Genomic DNA, 27,474 nt, shown 5'->3' with positions numbered 1-27,474 from the left:
ATCTCTGTCCTTCCCCCATCCTCACCCTCAGAGAGCTCTCTTTCTTCAGAATCATGCAGCACTCTGCTTGCCTACACTGTATGTCTAGCAGTTGTACAGAGATCTTATCACGTGATGTCTAACTATTACTTATTTGATTAATGGGTGTACATCTTGTGTCTTTGAAGTAAAAGGCTCCTTCCTTGAAGCCATTTTTTTATTCATCCCAATGACAGTGTACAGGAAATGCTCCAAAATTTTTTTGTGTGGGATTAATTGAAATGAGGGGCAAAACAAGAGATTGCTATTGTGTCTTAAACTAATTCGATGTTAGTCTTAAGTGGTGTGGTCAGCACTTATTGCTTTGCCCACCCAGTACCTCTTCTGTCTTCTGAGAACCTCCCTGGTTCCAGATACCTAAGTTTAGTACAAAACTACTTGTTCCAATAATACGATGCACAAAATTCACTGATCTAACTTGAATTTTTGTCAACTTTAACAAAATGATAAATATTTATGTTTTATCATATGGGAAAAAACCCTTTGAATTTGCATGAAAGAATTATAATCCTGGATCCTGAGCCTGAGAAAAAAGCAAATGAGAGATGTCTAAATTTTGGAGAGGACTTAGCTAGCACCCCGTCCATGTCTTACGTAGGAAGTGTTAGGTATTAATTCCAAAGAGTTTGAGTTTCTCCTTTTCTTCCTGAAGAAAACTGTTCTCCCTATATACCTAATCTACCTGTGTAAACTATTTGTTTAATAATTACTTATTGGGGATTTGTGCCTAAAATGGTGAGAAGAATGGGAACTCTGTATTGTCTGAGACTTCTTTCTCTTACATCACAATTAAAATGAGAGCAAGTAAAAAGAACTTTTGCCTTTTTTAAAAGGATGCTAGAACTAATACTACTGGAATCTAAATATCTTTGAATTTTAAACAAAATTTAAATAAGGTTGATTGTGCTAGGTAAGTATCACATGATGGTTATTTTAAGTAAGGCAATGGTCTCCAAACCAGTAAGAAATGTTATACTGCTTACAAATATATATTGTATGGAATTATACTTTTTAGAGCTGATAAAACCTGGCCTGCTCTAGTTGAAGCAGGGAGGGGGCCCAGAAGCCTGTGGATGCCCAGAACACACAGTTTGAAAACTACTAGATTGAGTAACAGCCTTATCCCAGATGATCATGTTCATTTTGTCCTTTTCAGAGTTTCAAGTGATTGCATGTGGACAACACCCCCCATAAGAGTAGTTTGTATTATTCCAGTTTGTAGCCAGAGATTCTTTGCCCCAGTGTTACCTTAACCCCTAATTATGGCTGTTGAGCTGTTTGCGGAAATGTTCTCCCACAGACACAGTTAAAATGTTCTTAATAAAGGTCAAGATCTATCTCTTGAGGTCAAAGATGCCAAGAAAATCTTAGTACACTCATTTGAGGAATTTACTTTGATTTTAATTTATTTTTATTTGATGGAATGTGATGATAGTTAATGCATAGTAAAGAAGACAGATGACACCTATCAAAAGTAAATTACAGTCCTTACAAACCACCTACCAGGACAGTTTCAGTCATTTACATCCATATCACTACAAGAAGCACTCAGATGGGATGGTCTTATGCTGAGTTACAGAGAACGGAGAATAATTCATGTGATGTGATTATGTGAACTTGGGGCTACATTCTTGGTTCTTAGTCTGGTTAGGAACAAGAATAATTTAAATTTTATCTTTGTAAAACTTTGTTCATAATTCACAAATTGTCATTTACCTCTGGCAAAGAACCCTTTGCCTCTGAATATAAAATACATAATTTGGATGTGCAATTAAAATGATATGGTACAATTACGTATTGTGACAACCTAAAGATAGTTATTTTGCTTTTATGTCACAGTTTAGACTTGTGCTTTCATCTATGAGGTCGATGTAAAATCTGTTTCACAACAATGACATTCAGAATCGAAAGCCGTATTAACTGTATGAAAATATAAGTGACATGTGGGTAATGGATATTTGGGCAGTTAGTTTTTTTTTTAAGGAAAGGTTTTCCTGAAGCACGTTCCATTCTATACAGCAGTTAGAGTAGACTTTAGGAATAAATTAGTTCTTTATACCATGGATCAAATGGACTTCCAGAAAAGAAAAGTTTTCTTTTTTTTTTTTAATTTTTTTTTATGTTTATCTATTTCTGAGACAGAGAGAGACAGAGCATGAGTGGGGGAGGGGCAGAGAGAGAGGGAGACACAGAATCCCAAGCAGGCTCCAGGCTCTGAGCTGTCAGCACAGAGCCCAACACGGGGCTCGAACTCACAGACCGTGAGATCATGACCTGAGCCGAAGTTGGTCGCTCAACCGACTGAGCCACCCAGGTGCCCTAAAAGCCGTATTAACTGTATGAAAATATAAGTGACATGTGGGTAATGGATATTTGGGCAGTTAATTTTTTTTTTGGGAAAGGTTTTCCTGAAGCACGTTCCATTCCATACAGCAGTTAGAGTAGACTTTAGGAATAAATTAGTTCTTTATACCATGGATCAAATGGACTTCCAGAGAAGAAAAGTTTTCTAAGTTGAGTGTATTTTGTGTGTCTTGGTGACAGATTGTGATCATGTTACTAGGCAAGGAGACCTATAGTGTACAAATCTCAGAAATGTTCGAAAGTTAGAATGCTACTAATATCCCCAGAAACTCCCTTTCTACATGTCACTGGTATGATTGCCAGGTTCCAGAGTGAAAGAATATCAGAGTGAGTTCCTACAATTATTTGGAAATGTATGTACTAATGACACAGAAGGAGCACTTTGTAAATGTTTATGTTTGTGAAGTGTAATGAAATAGTTTGCAATCAGGAAAGTGCTGAGAACAGGTGGATGAAGAAGAAAATTAAAGGAGACTGGCAACTGTAGAGGCCAATAGAGCTTTCTTGACTTGGTGAACATATTTTAGAATCGATTTTAAAAATATTTCTGCACATTTCTGAACCCCGTTTTGGAATGGTGCCTAGTTGCTGTTTGGTGTGGCCAACCATTTTCTGCAAAACTTAGACGAATGTGACTCTATTCAAACTGCCAGTCTTTCCTCTGTGTTCCTTTTGCAGTTTTAGTCTTGCACACAGCGCTCATCACATAATGTATGTCTTTATAAGTTTCTGTGTCAGTTACCATTTTAAGGATACAGGTCAAACTTTATTTTGTATTCTTAGTGCCCTGCTTAGTACTTTACACATAATAGGTCCTTAATAAATGTTTATTGACTAAAAGGTCCTATATACACCTATATAAATCTTACTTATCAGTTAAGACTCAGCTTAAATCCCACACCTTTAATAGACCTCCTTTGACCACCCCAGATTACTGCTTATACTATTATTTAAATTTAAGAAATTATCTTTTAACCTGTCCTAGTTATTTATTTAATATTGGGGTTCCCACTAGGTTGCAGGCAGAAGGGCTACAGCCCTCCAGGGCCACTGCTAGTCTCTATGGCATTAATAAAAAAATCAGGAAAAATTGCTGTTTCTCATCTCCACCCCATTTGGGTCAGTGCACAGCCTGGGAAGGTGGATAGCACCTTTGTGCAGAGAAAAAGAAACGTCATCCTTCAGACAGAAGCACACTGATGCCAGAGTGCACAGTTCCAAGGGAGCATGGGCAGGGTTTTAGCACTCCTTTCTCAGGTACCTTTGTGCAGTACACAATCTGCACAACTGTGTACAGCAATCCAAAGCATGATAATGTGTTGATTGGATTGGATTAGAAGAGGTATCCTGGGTTCCAGAAAGCAAACCTATATGGAAGATCATGTATTATTTTTTTGGACTGGTTTTGGCAATACTGAAAAGAAGCGCCACTTCAGAAACAGAACTTTCAGTGAGTCAGAGTTTCCATTTCTTTCCTTTCCTTTCCTTTCCATTCCTTTCCTTTCCTTTCCTTTCCTTTCCTTTCCTTTCCTTTCCTTTCCTTTCCTTTCCTTTCCTTTCCTTTCCTTTCCTTTCCTTTCCTTTCCTTTCCTTTCCTTTCCTTTCCTTTCCTTTCCTTTCCTTTCCTCTTCTGTTTTTATTTTAGAGAGAGAGCAAGAGCAGGGGAAAGGGGCAGAGGTAGAGAGAGAGAGAGAGAGAGAGAGAGAGAGAGAGGGAGAGAATGAGAGAGAGAGAGAGAGAGCACTGATTAACAGTTAGAAATGGTTTAGCTCAAAAATTATTGTGGATTTGATTTTTGATTTGAGTTTCATTCACCAAAGTAACTTGGTAAAATTTGTTTTTGTTTCATTGATTTTTCTGATTATATACACTGCATTTCTTGGCTGTGTCTACTACTTATGTAAATTCACTGTGACATACTGCAAGGATAGCAGGCTGACTATACTTTGAAATTATCCATCAAACTTTGGAAATGTCAATTTATATAGAAACAAAGGAGCAAACAGAATCCAGAGAACTGAGGCTAATTGGAATCTTAAATTATGTTTCTTTTCAGAGGTGGTTACCTGACCCATCAGAAAGATGGAGTTAGCTGAATTCAGCAAGTTTACCTTAAGTGTGTAGATTCCACAAGTGTGCGGCATTGTTTCATTGAGGGATTCATTAAATCTATTGATAGCAGCCCTGCCAGCTGAGTAGCTTCCTGCTTGGACCTGTTCACAAGGAGCTCCTGTTTGTCATTTGGTTGCATCCTGTGACTAAGCTACGTAATAAAATGTTGAAACTCAATGTGCTTTAATTACAACATGACCACACCCGTGGAAGATGTAAAGTCTGATTTTAAAAATGGAGATTTATTTCTGGTGATGATCTCATGTTTTGTCAAAACAGAACAAAACAAAATAAAACAAAACCCTGAAGCCATACTCAAACAAAATTGGATTCATTGCACTGAGCTTTTAAATCCAAGCATCCTTGACCCTGCCAGACAGTGTCTGCTGTGTACCCCCTGGGGAAAGGCTGGCCTTTCATTGATTCCGAAAGGGACTTCCTCGCTGGTTCTATCCCTAGGGATGTTAAGCAAGACTGTGTTCAGGGCCAAATTATCAAGGCTGGATTCTCAAGGTTAGCCAAGAAAATGAGGAAATTCAGTAATAAGGGATAAAGTAATAAAAGCATGCTTTCAACTTTCCGCAAGTTTACCAGAAGGTATTAATCTCATATGGAGATTTTCTAGATCCTTGTCCTGCCCTATGGTTATTAGGGTGTTAGTAGAACTATGCTGATTTTCTTTTCCTTCCTAAAGCATCTTTACTACAGAAATTTGAATGCCATTAGAATATTTGAATACAAAATCATTGAAATGAAATTAAAATAACAAATTACCTTCAAATGCTGGTGCTTTAATTTTTCTTCCTCTATTTTCAGACGCTTCTGTGAGATTTCTTCCTGTATTTTTCTTTTATCCTGAAATAAAAGAAGTTCCAGCATAATCTATTTTTTCAGTTTGCTTAAATATGTTTCCTTGGGGTTGTCGTCATTACTGAATGGCTGGCCAGGCGTATGCTCTTGGCATTAGTAGGAAGCCGCTTTGGAAACTCAGATTTCAAAGTGAAGGAGGGCAAAGTGAGACATTCAAAGCATTTTGCTGATGGAAAACGATATAAGCTGCTTATGAAAAAAAAAGAGAACTTGAAAATATTTTAATGTCTTTCCTTCTCCACTACCCTCCCACCCCCTTAAAATACATATTCCCCATTAACGTAGCAAGATTGAGCTACTGAGTGATGCAACGGGAAAAGTGAATTTTAAGGAGGGAGTTTTGAAATAGACATGAGGAAACTCTGTGAGGAGAGAGACTGTTCCTGGCACAGGGCTGAAGAAACTGCTGGGTAAAAGGTTTGCTTCTGTGGGAAAACAGGATAGCTGGCCTACAGAGCATTAGAAAACTAGGAAGCTAGAGAGTGGAGTGTTTCCTCCCTGTATAATTTGCTATGTGAAGATAGAGAAAAAAGGGTTCAGATAATGCTTATAAACAGTAAGAGGGCTTTTAGTCAAGGTTACACAAAATTCATGGGGGAGATACTGTATCTTTCACCAAGTTTAAATTGCATTACCTCAAAAAACCCAGAAAGCATAACTGTTAATGCCCAGAGGTACTTTTTAGAAAATATAGCATATATACTAACTAGCCTGAGTTTGATTTCTGGCTCTGCCATTTACTAGCTCTGTGTCCTTGGACAAAGTCCTTAACTCCTCTGTGCCTCAATTACCTCATCTGAAAAATGGGGATAAGAGAATCTCCCTCATAAGATATGAGCATTAAATGTATGTAAACGTTCGTAGGACAGTTCTTGACACATAGTGCTCTGTAAGTATTTGTCTTAAAAAATTAAGTAAGTACCACTTAACCTGTTAATCACAGAAAGTAGCACATTAATTCTGATAATGCTGCCATTAGCCTGAAATGTTTTTGGGATTTCGTCTCTGGAATTGTTTTAGGCATTTTACAAGCTATGCAAAAAGGCAGTTATTTCCTTATTTTTTTTTTTTGACAAGAAGTGACATTATCCTCTATTTTATAAGAGTGGGTTTTAAATCTGCTTTCAAAATTGAAAACTCCCAAAGGATAATAACTTGTTGCCAATGAAGACAACTAAAAGAATTTGAAGCGGGCTCAGAAGGTAATTTAGAAGGAAGTGTTCCAAAAACACTTGGCAGCATTGTTGAAATAAGTGCATGGCTTCCTGATGTGACTCCTTTGAAGATAAAAACTCTTTTTTTTTGATGTATAAGTTCAGGTACATTTGTTGAAGAAAAACAACATGTTGCTCTCCAACTTTATGTCATGTTTTTCTTTGTGTGTTAGAAGAATATATGACTTCACCAGTTTCACTTTGTAAATTTCATGAGCAGCTCTTGTGAAAAAAAAAAATTAGCTAGGCAACAAGTGTCGGTCTCCAGTATCACTGCTTTGGATCAATCTGGTCTGTAGGAACAAAAACTCTGATAACCTGTGAGTCAATTCTCCACTGTATCTAGAGGCTGTAGCTGAGCAAAGATTAGTAATGTTTTAAATGTATTATGCCAAACATTTTGGTAAGTATTTTAAAGGAACTATTTCATCAAATCATCATAATAACAAAGATATCATGACGATTTTTATTTTGGAAGAGGAAATGTAAGTTTTACTAATTAATTAACTTATCCAAGCTCTCAGAACTCATAAGTGGTGGAGCCAGGATTTGAACCCACGCAGTTTGAGTTAGTTCAGCCTCCACACTCTTAGCCAATTCATGACACCATTTTCCTGAATGAGAAATTAGTCCAGCTTCTCACAACTTCCTTCATTGTCCCCTCTATCATGAAGAACTGTGGCCTAGAGGTAGTGCCAGCATAGCCAGCAACAGGAGTGAGGGAGGGAAAGGAGGGAGCCCATTTTTGGTACCCTTTTTAGTGTGGGTGTGTAATCATCCACCTCTCACCACTGGTGGCCCATAGAGAAGAATGTATAAGAGACAGTGACTGCTGAAGCCAGCAAGTCTTCCCCACCCCTGTTGATAGCCAGTTTGGACTGGTTTCATCTTGGGGTTAGTAATAAGGGAAAGCTGTGGGTAGAGGGAGGCAGGGTGTCTGAAGTGTTTTGGCAACACAAGGCTTACACAGGGTTGCTAAGGAATACCAATGTTTTGTCTCTGGGAGGTAATGTGATGCCTCCCTTATGCCGGTCTAGGTACTTAAGAAGATAAGTTTATAATGTTATAGGCATGGTTCTCTTTTAAGATAGAAGCACTTTTTCCTCATAAGATATTCAACAGCAAATTATCCTTTTGCAAAATTTCACGGGGACCTATAGGAATTACCCAAAAATAAGATGGCAATAAGTTAATTTTATAAAGGCAAAATAAACTATAAGTCAACACTAAGTTGTATACCTACCTCTATTGCTAGTGTACTGAAAGTTACCAGAGCCTGCTAATTCCTTCCCATATTATCATGGAACAAATAGGTGTGAAATGCCATCTGCTCCCAAAAATTTTCCCAGTAGCTTGAACGTCTCTATAGACACCTTTTGTTACCTGGCACATCAGATACTTACTAATGTTAACTCTTATGAGTAACTTATATTGATGTTTACTTCTTTAATGTTCAACTAAGGAGGACTTCTGTTTAATGAACAGTTGTGTAGATTTTTAGCTGTCTGACTTAGAATATTTTAGCAGTTGACACCCACAAATTCTAATTCTGTATAAAGCTACCTCTTGATTATTTTGAAAATGTATTTATCTTGTGCAAATAGAAAGCTACTGTGACCATCTATGATTCAATGATATTACTGTGTTCACAGTAAGCACGATACTTAGGAGGGTATTTTAGAGATATTATTGATTAACAAGGAGCTAATATTCTAAAAATGCCTGAATCTGTAAAGAAGGCATGATTGATCCTGAGTTATTTTTATTTATTTATTTATTTATTTATTTATTTATTTATTTATTTATTTATTTATTTATATTTTTGAGACAGAGAGAGACAGAACATGAACGGGGGAGGGTCAGAGAGAGGGGGAGACACAGAATCTGAAACAGGCTCTAGGCTCTGAGCTGTCAGCACAGAGCCCGACGCGGGGCTCGAACTGCCAGACTGTGAGATCATGACCTGAGCCGAAGTCGGATGCTCAATCGACTGAGCCACCCAGGCGCCCCGATCCTGAGTTACTTAATGGTTAATTTATCTAATACTGCAGTACTGATGTACAAATGCTGTGTTTAAGGTGACATTAGAAGTTGTGCAATATTTAAAAATTATTCAGAAGGAGATGCTTTTGTCAAGAAACTTACATTCTCATAAATAAATAAAATCATTAATTCAAGTAACTATATAGTCTAAGAAATAAAGTGACAGATGTCATTCCTGAGGCATAAGGGAGGTTCTGTGGGAGTTGAGGGGAGACAGGGAGCAGTTGCTTCTAGATAATATGGTTGGGAGAGGCTTTGATGTAGAATTTGAGTAGAGTATGTTGGATAGTTGGTGGGGACCAGGGGAGTGGGGAGGAAGGGCATTCAGGTTAAGGGCTTAATATGAGCAAAGGCCTAGAAGTAGAAAATTGGAACATTATATAGAACGGCAATTCTGGAATCTATGTTGCCATATGAGTTAGTGGGAAATAAAATAGGGATAGCAGGGTGAGGGTAAGTCCTCAGAAGAAAACTGAATGGCAGGACAAGGGGTTTTGTATTTACTTATGTATTGAGATAAAAAGCAATGGCAGTGTTCAGAGGGAGAGGATTAATAGAGTTAAAACCGTGTTTTAAGAAATTTAATATAGCCTAATTGTGTAGTAGATGTTGAAGGAGGAGCACTTGAATGGGGATGGTCATTTAGGCTATGACTCATACATGAGACCAGGAAAGCTTGAGCAAGAGGTAGCAGAAGTTACCTATGAGGCTTTTATGCCGAGGTAGAGCAGGATTGCCAATAGACACAAGAAACTCAGAAGAAGGAAGAAAGAGTTGGGTAGGGAAGATGGTAGATTCACACCAAGTCTGAGGTGTCTTGGGGTGCAGGGTGGCCCCTTCAGTTAAGTGTCTGATTCTTGATTTTGGCTCACGTCATGATCTCGCAGTTCATGAGATTGAGCCCCATGTTGGGCTCCATGCTTACAGAACGGAGCCTGCTTGGGATTCTCTGTCTCTGCCACTCCCTTTCCCCACCCTACTCATGCATGTGTGTGCTCTGTCAATCTCTCTCTCTCTCTCAAAATAAGTAACAAAACTTTAAAAAAGTTTGGAGTGTCTTTGGGTCAACCAGGTGGAGTTGTCTGGTGGGCAGTTGAAACATTAGTTGGAGAGAGATGAGGGGTCAGAGCTAAAGATGCGGGAGTTTTGGAAGGAATAGCTGAAGTCAGAAGACTGTCAGAGCATGACGGGAAACATATTTATGAAAAGAGAAGGAGAGCTAAGGCCAGATACTTCATGAAGCATCTACATTTAAGGAAAGAAATCCAGGTAGAATTTTATTTCGGGGTCAATCATATTATTTGTAATAGAAGTTGGTGAATTGGGCCAATTCAATGAGTCAGATGGTTTGAGATACATTCTGCTAGAAGCTGAGTATCTTATAATTTCATGACTAGCTTTATTGACATTTTAATTGCTTAAGGTTTCAAAAGAATCATAACAGAAGCTGCTTATTTGGATTTAACTACTTCCAGCAATGCAGAACTTCTTGGTGAGGTGCAAATAATGGTAATCTTGAAAGAAAGGGATGTTGCTAGCACAATATTCCTAGAGAAGAATCCTTAGCATAGTGAGAGGTTTCCTAGATTTGAGTGAAACTATATTTTTTAAATTCTTTAAAAATTCTTAAAAAATTTTTTTGAAAAAGATGCACACATTTCAAGAGGGAAGATAGACCAGGAAGCCTGGGAAATTTACAAGTAGAAACATGGCTACACAATTACAAATGATCTCAGGTAAGAAGAAAAGAGCGTTACTATAAGCAAACCTAAACCAAATAGTTTGATATCACTGTGAACTCTCCATGGGCTCATGAAACCGAGAATGAAGATAAGCAGGTAGCACCTATTTGTAATAGTGTAAATAAGGTGGAAAAAAATCTGAGGTGATGTGAAGGTGAGAAGCATGTGAAAAACATTGAGGGCACAAAAAGCATGGGTGTATAAATAATTATATACATTTAAGTTATGTTCAGAGCAAAAAGCTAAAGTCAGTCATTGGACAACTGCTGAGATACATAGTGTAATAGCAACGTGATGAAAATAGAACCATTCTGTTTCTATTTTGCGTCCATATTTTTGATTAAGGAGAATAATATTAACCCTGGAAAGGATAGAACAAATAAGTTTGAAGGAAAATTGAAGCACAAGAGGAAACAGAGCACCAAGACAGAGCTGCTCAGACTCTGATGGGTTTCACCTCAGGGAGGAGAAAAATTTATAGGCACAACAGAAAAATATTGTCAAGTAATCCTGGAATCTCGAGTGAAGAGGTACCTGAAGACTGAAAATGGCAAGTGCCCCAAGTTTTTGAAGAGGGACAAAAGGCAATTATGAATATTTAAAGACTGGTGAACTTACTGGTTAATCCCTGGCAAAGTTGTAGAATGAATTATTAAACAGTGTTGTATTTAGACAAGCAATGCCTAAGAGATGACATTCGATTACTAAAAACAAAGCATTTAAAACTAACTTTATTTCTTTTGCTTAATTTTTCAAGATCTGCAGATGATGAAGATTGTGGTGGTTGCAAAAATAGCTAACATTTACTGATAACTTTATATGTGTCAGGAACTACTTAAAGCACGTAAATGTATCAATTTATTTAATCTTCTTCCAAATTTCTTTGAAGTAGGGACCACATTTATCTGCATTAGGTAGGTGAAGAAATTGAGGAATGAAGACATCTGGATCATGGGAATTCAGTATATCTGTGTTTTAGTGTAGCTTTGGACAAGGTTTCTTACTTTCTTCTTCTTTTTTTTTTTTAACGTTATTTATTTTGAGAGACGAGGGAAAGCAAGCAGGGGAGGGGTAGAGAGAGAGGGAGAGAGAGAATCCCAAGCAGTCTCTGCACTATCAGCACAGAACCCAACTGGGTACTTGATCCTATGAGTGAGATTATGACCTGAGTCGAAATCAAGAGTCAGAAGCTTAACTGACTGAGTCACCCAGGCCCCCTTTTCTTATTTTATTCTTTTGGAAAGTTTTGTAAATGCAAACAGAAAAAAATAGACCATTGAAAGTAATTGTCTTAACATTTTTTTTAAAACAATGCCTTATAAGAAGAGAGAAAACTAAAATTACACCCAATGAACATAAACATATTGAGATAACTTTCCAAATCAGAATTTTAAGGGTGAGGTAGGGGTGGGCTGGAAGATTTACTGGTAGAAACTGTTCCAGCTGGCTTTAGTGAACAGCTAGTTTTAGGAGTCAATAAAATAAAAGATGACCAAATCAAGATTTCAAAAGATCTTGTCTGTTAGGAATGTTGGACCCAAATTAATGATTAATTTTATTATTAATAAATGTAAACTATGGAACTTTATAGAATATGTTAATTGTAGAAGATTTAAAAAAATCCAGACAACTTTAAAGAAAAATACAAAAAAACTCCATAACTCTCACTGCTTTAGAATGAACTACCATTGACATTTTGGTGCATTTTGTTCCATTCTTTCCTCAGTATACTCAAACCACAGATGCACACCCTTACACAAACACGCATGTGCAAACCACACGAGGGGGCCCCCACACACAGATTTGTGTTCCACCTTTTGCACCTAATATTGGGTCATGATCATTTCTCATGAAATTAAATTTTATTAATAAAGATATTAAATTTGATTCAGAATATCACAAGTTGCTTAATCATCCTCTTTTTTTTCTGCCCCTTAGGCTTTTTTGAATCTTTTGGTATTATAAGTAGTTGTGTGATGTAGTTCCTTGTACGTAAAATTTGGACCACTTTGCTCTGATTATTTCCTCAAGATAGGTTCCTAAAAATTAGTTACCTAGGGGTATGGATGTTATAAAAATTCTTGATATAGAGGTGCCTGGGTGGCTTATTGAGTTCAAGCCCCACATAGGCTGTCTGCTATCAGCACAGAGCCTGCTTCTGATGCTCTGTCCCCCTCTTTCTCTGCCCCTCTCCATCTCGCACTTGTGTGTATGCTCTCTCTCCCTCTCTCTCTCTCAAAAATAGACAAACATTGAAAAAATTCTTCATACAAATAGCTAAAAAGACTTCAATGAAAAGTTGTTTTAACTTATATTTCTACTAACAGTATCCATCACCTCACCCTTACTACTTTTATGAATATTGCAAGTAAAAGATCCTTTAGCAATTTGAATAGAGCAAATAGCATCTCACTTTGATGTCTTAATGAGATTTCCGAGATTAGTGTGGTCAAATATTATTCATAATTTTCTTGGCCATTTGTATTAATTACTTTTTAAATTGCCTGTTTATGATGTCTACCCATTTTTCTGTGAAACCTATTATTTATTTACTTACCAATGTGTAAAAGCTCTTTGACTTAGGGATAGCAACTTTTGTTTGTCATGTTAGTTGTAAATAATTTTCTTGTTTGTCTTTAAATTTTGTTTATGGTGTTTTTAGAAGTACTAAAAGTTTTTGTTCTCTATTGCCTTGATGTATTTGATATCTTTATCATCTGAGGTGCAGTAATTATTTGTCCATATTTTCTTCCAGTTTCCTAAAGATTTTTTAAAAAGCCTCTTTAAAATAGCTGAATTAATTTGGTTAAAATAAATTAGGAAGAACCTAATTTTTTTTCTCCAAATTTTTGGCTAACCTGAAGCTTTATCAGAGAATTTCTTTTCTATTGATTTGCTTTTTAAAAATTTATTAATTTTATAATTTACTGACTTTCATCATTTACTAATTTTTTCATGTACATTAGAGTGTGATTCTAGGTTATCTGCATAGTTTCTTTAATTATTGGTTTTAGTATTAATATTACGTAGTTTAGATAATGTGCTGATGAGGTAAATTAACATTTTATTGGGTAAGTTTTTTTTATTGCTCTTGTCTAAGATGTCTTAATTAGTAGCAGTAGTTTTTTATTCCAGTTGGACTTTGGAGTTATTTTGTTAATTTCCAACAGGAACAAAATTGAAAACCCAACTAATTCCTTATCCCTCTTTACTCCCCATCCAACCAACCAGCCAAACAAACAAAAAACCATATACTCTGATAGAACTTTAAACGTTGCTTCTAATAGTAATTATCATTATCCAGAGATAATTAGAGAGCAGTATTGCTATATATGATTTATATCTGCAAAATATATTATAGCTCATATAAAACTGGAGTTTTTGTACATATTTAGTAATCTGACTTATTTTTCAATATATCATGAACATAATGATATGCCATATCATTAAAGTCTTCTAAATTGTTTATAATGGTTGCATATTATTCCATTATATATAATATATACATATATATTATTTTTTATATGTATATACATACATATACATTTATGTACTATATTTACTCAGCTAATTCCTTTAAAAATTTTTTTTTCTAATGTTCATTTATTTGTGAGAGACAGAGGGCATGAGTGGGGGAAGGGCAGAGAGAGAGGGAGACACAGAATTCGAAGCCCGACGTGGAGCTTGAGCCAATGAACTGCGAGATCGTGACCTGAGCCAAATTCAGATGCTTAACTGACTGAGCCACCCAGGCGCCTCTATTTTCAGCTTTTAACAGTTTTTTTGTTTTTGTAGCTATTAGGAATGGGATATTTCTTGTATTACATTTCTGAGTAATTCTTGTTTTTTAGAAAGCTATTGATTTTTGTATATTCATTGTATATCTGACTACTGAACTTTTAAGTTAGTACTTATTCTTAACTTTGCAGACACTGAAGCTGAGGACTAGAGGGTTTATTAATTTTCCCAAGTCACATGGTTGGTCTAGTGTTAGAACTGGCATTGAACCTAATTTTCTAGAACTCCAAAAATGATGCTTTTTATACCACTCCTTATCACTTCCAAAATTTGTCAGTAGAAATACAATTCCCCAAACAAGTGATGTCATAGCACTAAGCACTCTGCACAGGTCAGAGTGTTCTGTTCAGCTCTGAACACCAAATTTAAGAGTGACACTGACATTTCAAAGAGTGTCTAGAATGAGCCTGTGATATGAACAATGATTGAAATCAAGAAAATGAAGCCATATGGCTTCAGTGACTGGAGTCATGAGGATTGGATGAGAGTTTAAGGAAACTAGATTCTAGCACAGTATGTCACAACTCTTAACACTCTCGAATGGTAGAGTGTATTGGGGGAGGTATTGATACACCTGATATTGGAGGTGTTTGAGGAGAAGCTGGGTGAGCATCTTTGGAGCATGGCATAGCGAGGATGAGAATGTGGACATTCTCTGAGTTTTCTTCTGTTAGAATGAGAAATCTCCAGGTTTTCTCCTGGTTCTATGCTTCTCTCTGCATCCAGTTCTCAAATACCGTAACTTTTAAGTTATCCATGGGAATTGGATGTGGTTATCACTACTCCTTATGGGGTGAATTAAAAGCACACATTTTCTAAACATCATTTTATTTAGTAACTTTAGTCTTCTTTCCTAGCCTGGCAACAAATTCTGACAGATCTCTGAATAGAACTCAGTTTGTGGTCTACTCATTTATTCCTTTGTCCTTTCTTGTTTGTTCTAATGAATAGTGACAAAACAAGGATAAACAAAAAACACAAATCAAGCCCCCTTCCCCCTCCCCCCCAATAATCAAAGGGCAATGGTAAACTTGGTTGTTGTCTTCAGTGAAAAAACATTTTTTCAGCTTGATGGCATTCATTCATTCATTTACTCATTCACGATGGTTGCTTGTTTTGCTCCAGTTAGTGCTGAGTGCAGTGCTGGGGAGCTGTGTGAGATGCAGTGGTGTCCCTGCCTTAAGAAATCCTGGCTAGAGGGGGGCCTGGGTGGCTCGGTAGGTTAAGCGGCTGACTCTTGATTTCAGCTCAGGTCATGATCTCACAGTTCGGGGTTCGAGCCCCACATTGGGCTCTGTGCTGACAGCTCAGAGCCTGGAGCCTGATTCTGTGTCTCCCTCTCTCTCTGCCCCTCCCCTGCTCATGCTCTGTCTCTGTCTCTCAAAAATGAATAAACATTAAAAAATTAAAAAGGGGTGGCTGGGTGGCTTAGGTTAAGTATCCGACTTTGGCTCAGGTCATGATTTTGTGGTTTGTGAGTTCAAGCCCCAGGTCAGGCTCTGTGCTGACAGCTCAGAGCCTGAAACCTGCTTTGGATTCTATGTCTCCCCCTCTCTCTGCCCCTCGCATGCTCATGCTCTGTCTCTCAAAAATAAATAAATGTTAAAAAAAATTAAAAACAAATAAAAAATAATTCCTGGCTGGAGGGAAGAGACTGGTATAATGGAAGTGGGATGGGGAGAAGGTAACAAAGGCTTAGAGTACAGGATGCTCTGGGAAATGATGCTGTCCCAGCCCTGTTGATCAATTACAAATGCATCTGAAATTGCATCACATTTTTTCTGCCTGTACTCCCGGCAAACTGAGGAAAGCAGAGGAGACTGTCAGGGCTGAAGGACTGCTTAGGGTTAGAAATGTGGTTAAGTGAAAAATGTGGTTAAGTGAAGCAGAACCTCCATAGACTCTTCTCTTTGCTCCCCTTCAAACTCTATTGAGAGGGAACCACAGAGGAAGTTCTAAATGGGGTGAGGTTTGTGGTTTTGATGTTTCTTAGAATTAATTGTGATGCTGTGGGCAAAGACTCTGACAAGCAGAAGAATGGACTCAAGTTGTGCTATTTCACTAATCCCTTAACTCTTCATGGTCTTAGGTTTTCCGCCTACAAAATGGGGATGATGACACCTGCTTTCGCAAATCCTCCTAGGATGTTTGGACAAATGAGATACAGATATGAAAGCTTTATTTTTATTTCTTGTAAAGCCTAAGCACCATGTAAGAATAGGTGCTGTTATTATTGTTACTAATCTTGGAATTCTTTCACTTATGAGATGTCCTCTATCTTCTAGATCTGTGAGTGTAGGTTGATTCTGAGTAACAGTTGTAGCTCATTTTAATATGTTGCATCCCCTCTATCAATCATAGATACAATTATACTTTGAAAACTTGGTGCTTAGGACAGGAACCAGTTTTGATTTCCATTCAGAGCTTCAGAGAATAACCTGGTTCTATGTCTCTAATGGCTTGACTGAGTCCACTCTGTCACTGGAGTTTATGAAAAAACAAACAAACAAACAAAAACAAAAACAAACAAAAAAACCAAAAAAAACCCCAAACAACTTGCGAAGTACAGATCTTACTTAACCTGCTCCTATGGTGTCTTAGGAAAGTAGACATCCTACAGGGTTCCTGATGAGGGAACTTGTTGAGGGAGTAACTTTTCAGGGACTCTCTTCCCAAAAGGCACCAGTGTCATTGAAATAAGTGAAAATATTTGGACTTTATTTTAAGAGAAACTAGGTAGTTTGAGACTGGAGATGAGGAAGTAGAAACCCTGTTTGACTTTCAGCCAGAACTATGCTACACTTGTTTCCAGTCTAGTTAGACTTCAGTGCTTACTTAGCCTCTGTTTTTTATTGATCACAGTTTTCTAAAGAAGCAGCTTTTGTTTTTTACCATCCAGTAATATTAAGAAAGTTCTCGGGGATCCTTGTCAGTAGAGGTCTTTGCAAGGTAGCATTATCATTCTGTAGCACACTGGAAAAACCTCACCCTGTTATCAAAAAGCAGTTTCCTTAATAACTGTCAAAGTTATTATACCTCATCACATGCTCTCCTTTGTGGGTGGGCTATTATGTTTGGCAAAGAAATATGGCACAGCACATTTTGTTTGAAGAAACATTTCCCTCTCTGGAAGAAACATGCAATTTCAGTATGGCACTGTGGAAAATTGTGCAGGGTTTTGTTGTTGTTGTTGTTTGAATATTCTAGCACAGGACTTGTTTATTTAGGAGATTCTTCCATTTCCACGTACCATTGTTAGGTGAATGTCTTTAGATGTTCATGACAAATTACAAGTTCTTCCTGTAACTTTGTTTTAACCATGAGATACTTTGGCACAATGTATTTTAGCCATTATTATTTTAGAAAGTCCTTAGAACTCTAAATAGTTCAGTGATCCCAACACACATGAAGGTATACCTTCAGCAAAGATCCGGGCTGCTTGCTCTCATTTTCACTCTCCCTGACAGAATGAAGAGGGAAAAAATGTGTATGGCTGGCCCAGGAGGCTGGTTTCTTGGGCAAGTGACCTGTCCAGACATACTTGGCACCATGCTGGGAAGGGCCCAGCACTTCATTTCACACTGTGCTGACACCATCTGGATATTTTGAATGCTTTTTGAAAAGGGTCCCCAGATTTTCACTGTGTACTGGCCCCACAAATTATGTAGCAGGTCCCGCTTTGAGGCCATTAACTGTCTTATTAACTGCTAGAAGGTCCCAGATATTGACAAAAAGGAAACAAGATGAGGGGCAGCGTCCACTGGCGGGCCACACACACTAGAGAAACAACTAGAACCTGCCAGGACCTGTGTTTGTTATTGTTTTAATATTGGCCTTTGTATTGGGTAGATTTCTGTTTTATGCAAAAAATTTTCTGCCTCCCAAATTCGTATGTTTACAAGTCCAGAAAAAAATGCTTTGGGAGTGGAAAGAAATAGGGAGTGGACCTGGGGAAATGTGAGAGCTCCTTATTATTTTGCGTCACGAGCAGCTTTGGCCGGCAAATCTGGCACTGTTGCTCAAATTCCAGTGTCAGGACTTTTCATGGCTCCCTTCCAAATGGAGTCAATCCTAGGCAGGTGCTTGTTGTGATTATTCCTGTTGTCTAAATTTTGACAGAGCTCACCTCCTTCACACCTGTGCTTAAATGTCACCCTCTCCATGGGGCCCATGTGCTGGTGCCCCTGCGATCTGCAACTCACTCCTAGTTCCCTTATTTCACTTCCTTTCATTTAAATGCCTAAGGCGTGGCACACAGTAGGTGCTCAATAACCATTAATTGAATCAAGGAATGAGAGAATGAGCTGATCGCCCACATTCCTAGCAGTTAAAGATAAGCCTTGATGAGGAAAAAAATGTGAGCTTTATTCTTATTCCCTTTCTCCTATTGAGGTCTGTTCTCCAAAAGATTGATTGATTCTAGTTCTCCGAATTCTTCAGGGGTCGGCCGCCAAACAGTGCTATTTTTATGATCTCTAGCCAGTTTAACATCTAGGAGTTTTCCAGTCGGAGTGTCCCCATGTTATTTAGGAACAGAATTTTCTAAGGTCATAGTAGGAATGGAGATAAGAGAATGCGTTCCTCGCAGAGGAGGATGTCAAGAGCATATTACTAATCGTAAGGGGATCTTTCTGTTTCTGTGGGGAGTTCACCTGGGTCTTTTCACTGGTTTCACTGTGGGCCAAGTTTCCTTCCAGAGAGGAGCTGTGTGGGGGATAACAGTCAGTCCTTCATCCCACTCTTCCTGAGAATGCTGGAGATATTGGTGTCGTCCATTCCAGCATATTTTTTTAATTTTTACTTTTTTTATTTTTGAGGGAGAGAGGAGAGGAAGGAATCCCAAGAGGAGCCTGAGTGGGGCTCAATTCTATGACCCTGAGATCTGGGATCATGACCTGAGTGGAAATCAAGAGTCAGATGCTCAACCGACTAAGCCACCCAGGTGCCCCCATCCCAGCAATATTAAAAGTGAATTTCAAATTACTAGTCTATTTCAATAGCTCTATGTATGAAAATCAGCTTTTGTTAAAATATGTACTAACTTGAAAAGAGCCTCAAGAGACTTATCAATCAAAGTAATACCTAATCAATTTGAAGTAGTCCTATTTTTGAGTTGTAGCTGAAAACTGAACTCTTTGGCTAAGAGATACTTCTACCATTAATTCAGTAAAGGAAGAGTTGGTACATGGAGAAAGTAATGAAGGAAAAATGTGACAGTGTGCAAAATAGAATCCATATTTGGTATACCTGAACTGATATACTGTCCTTTAACAATCGTTTCTGTGTACTTTCATCATTTTTTCTTTATTCTCTAAGTCTTTGAGAAGACTTCTCACAATCTAAATTCAGTATACTGATGTGAGAAATGAATGGCACTATTACAGTAAATGAGTTTTCAGTCTGAGAGCCTACATGCCACATTCCATCTATCTACTGTGTTTAATCTGGTTTTTTTTTAGAGAAACAAGAAGACTGGCCCTTGGTTCTGTCAAGTTATAGGCATATAAATTTGTTTTTTCAACTCCCTATAGTAGAAATAATGACTTCTTAGACACCTCAAACCAGGTGGAATAAATAAAACAGTGAAGATCATCTCATTTCACAGCCAGGAAATGGAGGAACAAATTTTAATATAAAAATCAAATAGATCAGAGAGTGTAAAAAAGTTTTTTGCGGGGTGCCTGGGTGGCTCTGTTGGTTAAACATCCTACATGGGCTCAGGTCATGATCTCATGGTTCATGGGTTCAAGCCCTGCTTCAGGCTCTGTGCTAACAGTTGGGACCCTGGAACCTGCTTCAGATTCTGTGTCTCCCTCCCTCTCTGCCCCTCCCCTGCTCTCTCTCTCTCTCTCTCTCTCTCAAAAATAAACAAACATTAAAAAAATGTAATAAAAAGTTTTTTTTTCTTTTCTAACAAAGTCTGTGAGTTGCTGTGTTTGCATACCCTGGAATAGTCTTATGATTTTGTTCCTGAAGTATACAAACATTGTTTCAGTGTAAGGAAATAGGAGGAAAACAGTTAAAATGAGAAGACTGTGTTTGAGCTTCAGTTTAGGTCAGAGATTTGGAAGATTTTAAGTACTTCCAAAAGTGAAACAGCCCCAGCAAATTCTCTGGATGCTGTATGTTTTCATTTTCCTGGAGGATGGGGAAGCTCTGAGGTGGCTTCCTGGTAAGGCAAGGGTGGATCAAGCTGGCATCTTCCAGAGCTTCTAGGAGGCAGATGAGTGGATGTGTTGTTTCCATGGTCACACCACTGCTCCATTTTCCCCTCTAGGTTGTGACAAATGTGACTGGGTTTAGCTTGGTAAGGTGGAGGCTAGTGTGAATTTATTCCCATGAACTGTTTTTTCCCGTTCTCCCCCCTACAACTTCATGTAAACAAATTACTTCCAAGGTAGAATTACTTTGTGATCTTGGGGCACCTGGGTGGCTCCGTCAGTTAAGCATCTGACCCTTGTTTTTGGCTCAGGTCATGATCTCTCAGTTTGTAGGTTTGAGCCCTGCATTGTGCTCTGCACTGATGGTGCAGGGGATTCTCTCTATCCCCCTCTTTCTGCCCCTCCCCAGCTCTTGTACTCTGTCTCTGTCTCTCAAAATAAAGAAATAAGAAGAAAGAATTACTTTGTAATCTTACTTTGGAGATTTGCTTAATTCCTTATAATGGGATATGTTCAGGCCAAATGGAGTAATTAAAAAGTAGGAGTGTGTGTGTGTGTGTGTGTGTGTGTGTGTGTGTGTGTGTGTTTTAATCATCAGTAAAAGGACACACCAATACATTCAGGAACTACTTACTCTCTTGTCTGCTTGTAAGGCATTATGCCTCTATTTGCATTCGGAGCCCTCAGTGAAAATTCCTAGTCTTCCTGAATAATTGTGTGCAGTCATATCTTTAGAACATGTACTGCTTCAGTGGGTGTTATAAGGGGCACTGGAGGTAATAAGGGCTGAAAGAAGGGTGTGCTACAATTCAAAAAAGGAAAATACACAAGGGGCTACTTGTGTATTTCATTGGCTACATGATATAGTTTAGTAAATTAAGAGGTAGAAGCAAAGGCTGAGCCTGTGCCCACACAACTCATACAGTGTAATAAAGTAACCTTTAGACAACAGCTGTAATGCACAAAGCCCATGCCAAAAACAACAGAACAGGGCCCAGTTCCTGTCCCTTAAAGCCTGACAGCTGAAATAGTGGCTGAGCTTAACGACAAAAAAAAAAAAAAAAAAAAGAACAAAACAAAACAAACAATGATCCAAACCAAAGTTTTCTGACGAAAGGAAAGTGTACTAATTAGAAGTTAGACATTTCAAAAGCATCGTCTTATGGAAGAGTGCCAGCCTTATTGGTGGACTTCTGGACTTCTGGTTCCTTACTATTGGCTGAGAAAATGTTTCAACGTATTGAATCCTTTCTGGGTGGAACTGAGACATTGTATCCATTTAATAAAAATTCTAAATTTGGGTTAACATTATTATTTATGCTATGGGAATTGGAAGAGCAAAGAATAATATCCTCCTACCTACCTTGATTTTGCATCGATTTTTAAAAAGTACTCATTTCTTCCTGACAGCTAACTTCAGTGGCAGAAAATGCTGAGAAATTGGAATGTGGATTTCCAAGTTGTTAAAAAATTCTGTCACAAATTATAGCTAATCATAAATGACTGTGCCACAGATTTACAGGTTACTGCCAAATACAGGATCTTATAAAATTAAAAAAAAAAGCTGGGTCATTTAAGGAAAGTAGTTTATTTCTTGCTTTGATTCTTTCCCAGAACAGACATAAGAAATGCACTATTTTCCTTCCCGGTATTAACAAGATATTTTCCAAATCCATTGCCTTGCATACAACTGCATTCCTTCAGGAGCTTGTTCAGTTTGTGACTGTGCTGAAAACTGATATCAAAGAATTAACCTGATATGTGCTTTTACCTACTTTTCTCTTGTTTAATGCTTAGTTTAAGTACAGCGACATTCGTTTTCATTCTGTAAGACTTTTCTGGAACATACTACCACACTACAAATAAAAAGTTTTAAGTTGTTTGTTTTATTCCTTTCTCTCTTCCCCTTTCAAAAGAGTTTAATTTTTTTGGTGTATTAACCATTTAAAAAAGTTTCTAAGTTGGGGATCTGCTTTTTGATCTAATGTCTGGCAAACACCAACTGAGAGAAAACCTGTATTTTTAAGGCACATAGAAGGTGAATGTCAGTGAACCGAACTGCCTTCATAGCTTCTGACTGCTGCTAAACACATAGGCACGGTTTTTGCGACAATAAAGAACATTGCCCTGCACTCAGGTTCCGAAGCCCAAGAATTATAGAGGGTCACGAGGGTTAAGAGAGCGACAGAGGCATGTCCGTGAAGGATGACAGTTCTGTTTTTCCACTTACAGGGGCTCAGCGGCAGGGGCACTAGCAATGTGTCTGCTGTTCCCCTAAGCAACCACCTCCGTGAGTTATAACTGTATGCAGACTTACTGTGATGGCCTGAAGTCTTTCCTTCACCAGCTCAGCTTCTTCCATTCTAGAAGTCAAGGGCAGGCAGACGGTGCAGGAAGTCCAAAGCTACCATAAAGCAGGAGCCTCCTTGGGGAGAGGAGAGGGGTGACAGAGGAGAAGCTCTTTGCACCAGTGGAGGAAGGCAGAAATCCCCGGCTCGGCAGGAGCGTCTCTGAGCAGATGTACAGATCAGGCCAGACAGACACATGTAATGAGAGTGTGCCGGGAAGGCAGACCCTGAGGCTGCTGGCGAGAGCTGACTGACAAGTTTGAACGGCAGCCGCACCAGCCCTTTTCCTTCAGGAGCTGCCAGCTCTTTGTTGTAATGTGCACAGTTAGCAAGTCACATTTTCTTATTAACTGTTCCTTACCCAACTCGTTATTTTCCAGGAGTGGCACAGGAAGGCCCATGAGCTGAGTGTTTAATCAGCCTCTGCTCTAGCAACACACAGCCATCTCTGTCTGTGTGGGTCTGTGTGTGTTTGTACAGAGTTTACCTGCACCCTTCTCCAGAGTTTACAAAGACAGAGCCTCACCTTCACTTGCCTAGGCCACTTGCTTGCCTTTCTTCCTCTGATTGGCTTCAGATAATAATAATAAATTCTGCAGTCATTTTAGAACTTAATATACTGGTAAACTGACATCACATCATCCTTCCTTCTCCCTCCTTCTCCTGCTTTAGCAAACTTTGGAATCTTTAGGTCATGGAGAAATCAAAGGTGTTAACGGGACTCTTGGCCCACCAGCAGTGTTCAGTGAGATTTGAACGTCAAGTACTGCCCTTGGTTATTTCTTGTCATGGATTTCCATGGGATGCTGTTCTTTCTTGGACCTTATTCAGAAATGACACTCTCGGCTTTCAGGAAGGTGCCCATTTTGACCTCACCAGTTGTGCAAGAGAAAGGAGGGAGCCCTTGAAAGTGTGACCAGACATTCTGTAACTCATGCAGTCCGAAAAAATCGTGTGGGTGTTCCCTTGCCCTTTAGAAAAAGAACGTCAAGTCCAGTGAAACTCTTAGCAGAGGCTGGAAGCTTTACAATTGACTTTGTTCTCTTTCCCCTGTGATTCCTGTGATTAAATTTTGATGTAGTAAACCCTAATTATCATCTACCTCATTGTTAGGTGTTTGGATGCTATCAAGTACCTTCATATCAACATTCAGCTGAACAGGTTAAAAAGTCTAGCCAAATAGTGAACATATGGTTTAATGTCCTTTGTGTTGTTGATTGTAATAATAATAGCTAATATTTATTGAGTACTGTCTATAGACAAATACTTCACATACTGTATGTCTTACAAGGTGCTGGAAGATAGATGCTATTATCTCCATTTTAAAAATGAGGAAACTGAGGCTCAGAGATGTAATTTGTCATAGCTATGAATGGAAAAACCAGAATGGGCTGGCTGACTTTATAATACCCGTTCACCAGAGCCTACCCAAGGAAGCAGGGCAAGGTGAGACACAGGCTGAAAGTTATATCAGTCTTTATGAGAAAGACTTGGAGCTCCATCCATCCTCCTCCTCCCTCTGGCTCCCAGTACACTTACAGCTGGATACAGACCCGTTCGGCAGATTTCCGTGGGAAGCTCTGGAGTAACTTAGTGGCCCTAGAGAGAAAATACTTTTCCATATTGTCATTTGGAGCTACCCAGCCCCAGAGCCCTAGGTGAAACCCACCAATTTCAAGAGTCTGAAATCATACTCGAGAATAGTTTGTCCTTGTTTATACATACTCAAGTGAGACATTTTGGAAAGCTAGAGAATTGGAAAATTGATTAGGCATGGGCCAACTTTGGTTACTATTTGATGGATATTCAAGTTAAAAAAAGTCAAACCTTCAAACCTTTTGTTTTTGTTTATATGTCGGTCCTTGCTGAAATTAAATCCAAGAGAACAGTAGTGATAAATATCTCAGTCAAAATTGCATGTTTGCTGCCCAGAACGGATGGGCGGTCATCCAATTATTAGTCTGGATCTTTTCCTAAAAACAATTTACCGCTCAAATCTCATTTCTGCTCTGGGAGAGCCCAAAGGTTTTCTAGTGTAGGGGAGGATTTGATAAAATAAGACCAAGGAATTTAGGAGGGAGCAGAGTTGTGACAATTGATTTCTATCGTGATGTGTTTATTCATTTACTTAGCTGATAATTGCTAATATTTTTAGAGCATTTGCTATTCATTAATTCTGTACATATTTATTGAGCACCTATGATGTGTCAGGCACTGTGCTAGGTGTTTGGGATACAAGGATGAGCAAAATTTCAGCTCTCTGGAACTTCTATTCTGGTAGGCAATGAAAGATAATAAGAAACAAAATAGAATAGGTGAGAAGGTGATTATGTTAGTTGGATTCCTTGAGAAACAATTGACAAGATGGGTTAAAAGTAATGGATTTTATTAGGAGAAAGGCTGTATGAGAGAAGATGGGGGGAGGTAGGCAGAGAGGGCTGGAGCTGGCAAAGCCTGGGAGACTGGTTAGACTGGGGTGCAAGTCTGACTCCAGTAAGGGACAGACAAAAAGAAAGTTGAGTGGAAACAGCCTGATCTGTAGTGCAGCCTAAGTCAGACTGGAAAGGCCATCAGAAAGTCCTGGAGCCAAAGTCAGCTACCAGAGAGGGCCTGTGTCTCCCAGGAATGAGACTGTTTTAGCATTCCTGCCGTACTCAGCCATTAGCTGGGAGTAGCTCCTGAGAGGCATGGTCTTGATGCAAACGTAAGGCTGGATTTCAGGGTGCAACAGTTGGGACCCTTTGTCAGTTATGCTCCTGTAGTTGGATGTCTGGGAGGCACATTTTTATGACAGCCATGGTGATAAGTGCAATGGAAAGAAATAAAAATGGAATGGAAGAATAAAGTTTGCTAATGAGTAGAAGGTTGCAATTTGGAATTTAGAATGAGTAGGGAGCATTTGAACAAGGCCTCCAAGGAGGGGTGGGAGTCATCCATGAGGATGCCAGTGGGAAGAACATATCCAGGGAAGTCTGTGCAAAAGTCCTAAGGTGAACTATACTTAGCAGAACTATACCTTTTAGGAGGCCCCAGGGCCACTGTGGTTTGTGGTTGGAAATGTAACAGGTTTCAATCCACACAGGGTCCCATAGAACACTGTAAGGACTCTGCTTTTATCCTGTGTGAGGTGAGAAGCCAGGAGATATTTTGAACTGAGAAGTGATGTGACCTAGCATATTTTGTAAGGATGGAAGCAGTGATACTAGGTAGGATGCTATTGCTGTAATCCAGTTGAGAAATGGTGGTTGCTTGAGCCAAGGTGATAGCAATGAGCATTTTGGGAATTGGTTGACCTGTAGAACTGACAGGATTTCTCAATATTGAATATGGAGTGTGAGAGAAAGAGAAGAAGATTCATGATAACTCTATGACTTTTGGACTGAACAAATGGAATTTGCCATCGGTTGAGATAGGGAAGTTGGTGAAATAGTTCTGTTTTTACAGAGAGGGTAGATACCAAGTGCTTAGTTTTGGACAGGTCAATGAGTTATCTCATGGAGATGTTGAGGAGAAATTGGATACATGAGTTTGGCATTCAGGAAAGAAGCCTCAGCTGGCTTTATAAAATATATTATATCTCAGAAAGTAAGCAGGATCAGAAAATATTTAGAATTGTAGTCCACAAAGCAGTATAATCTAGTGAACTAGCATTCATTAAATGTTAACCGTATATTCATAACCAAAGTCAGTCTTTATAAAATAGATATACAATAGAACTCATCTGCTTCCTGATATCTTGTTAAAGCAATTTTAGTGAAGACTTTGTTGTTTGCCAACCAATATAAATGAGTATGGCAAGAATTAGGAGTTACAAATCAATTACCTGAGCTTAAGGGATATAAGCGATTCTGTGACAGTGTCCTTTCTTAAAATGAATTCACTATCTGGTTGGAGAGGTAAGACATATGCTAGAAACAATTAGGGCACAAAAATAGTAAACAGCTGTCACTGTATTGTGATAAAACAAAGTACTAATGATTGCACTATTTGGGACCAGAGGGTATAGCACAGGGAATATGGTATTGTGTAGCACAAGCAGTAAGTATGAAATGAGTTGAAGAAGATAAAGATTAGTGTAAGCTGCAGAAAAGCCACTGCAGAGAGAAAGCAGAACTTGAAAGCCGAGAAGTCATTTCTAAGTGTGAGAGGGAGGGAAACATAATGTGATAAAGGATCAGAAAGGGGATGGTCCTACCTTGGGCAGAGAGGAGAAATTAAGCAGAAAGACTGATAGAAGTATACATCCATACATGGAATTTGATGTTTAGGGAAAATGGACTAGGGGAGTGGGAGATGAAAGATCAAATTCATATTTTAAGAGAATAATACTGTTGGCTTCAGAACAGACAGGAATAGGAAAAGATTAGGTAGGAAGGTAGGAGATATGAAATGTGAGTGCCTGTGAAAAGGGTTTATGGGCGCCTGGGTGGTTTACTCGGTTGAGTGTCTGGCTCTTCATTTTTGCTCAGGTCATGATCTCAAGATTTGTGGGATCAAGCCCTACCTTGGGCTCTGTGTTGATGGCATGGAGCCTGCTTGGGATTCTTTCTCTCCCTCTCTCTATGCCCCTGCCCTACCGGCTCGCTCTGTCTCTCTATTTCTCTCTCTTTCTCAAAATAAATAAATAAACTACAAAAAAAAAAGTTTAAACATTTGCCAGTGTTCTGAAGAGGGAAAGTCTTCAGGCTTCTTCCTGTCTTTTGGAAGGTCTGAATCCAGAGGTCAAGAAATAGGACAAAGTAAGTGGAATAGTACTTACGGTGCTAATTTAAATATTTTGTAA

At 38.6% G+C, this 27,474-nt stretch overlaps 1 protein-coding gene across 1 annotated transcript in view; it reads right to left on the bottom strand.

Annotated features, from left to right (window-relative positions):
- Positions 1-23,144, bottom strand: part of PALMD (palmdelphin) — a 49,156-nt gene extending 26,012 nt beyond the window's left edge. Inside the window, exons 1-2 of the mRNA XM_003990357.6 lie at positions 22,661-23,144; positions 5,290-5,370 (exon numbers count right to left, since the gene is read on the bottom strand). Of these exons, the coding sequence (XP_003990406.2) occupies positions 5,290-5,370; positions 22,661-22,705 (126 nt within the window). The 5' untranslated portion in view covers positions 22,706-23,144. The remainder of the gene's footprint in view (positions 1-5,289; positions 5,371-22,660) is intronic.
- Between the last annotated feature and the right edge of the window lie 4,330 nt (positions 23,145-27,474).

Source organism: Felis catus, chromosome C1 (genome assembly GCF_018350175.1).
Source record: "Felis catus isolate Fca126 chromosome C1, F.catus_Fca126_mat1.0, whole genome shotgun sequence".
In the NCBI taxonomy this organism is placed as follows: domain Eukaryota; kingdom Metazoa; phylum Chordata; class Mammalia; order Carnivora; family Felidae; genus Felis; species Felis catus.
Note: the sequence above shows the minus strand (reverse complement) of the source record. Positions and strands in the feature narration are given on the sequence as shown.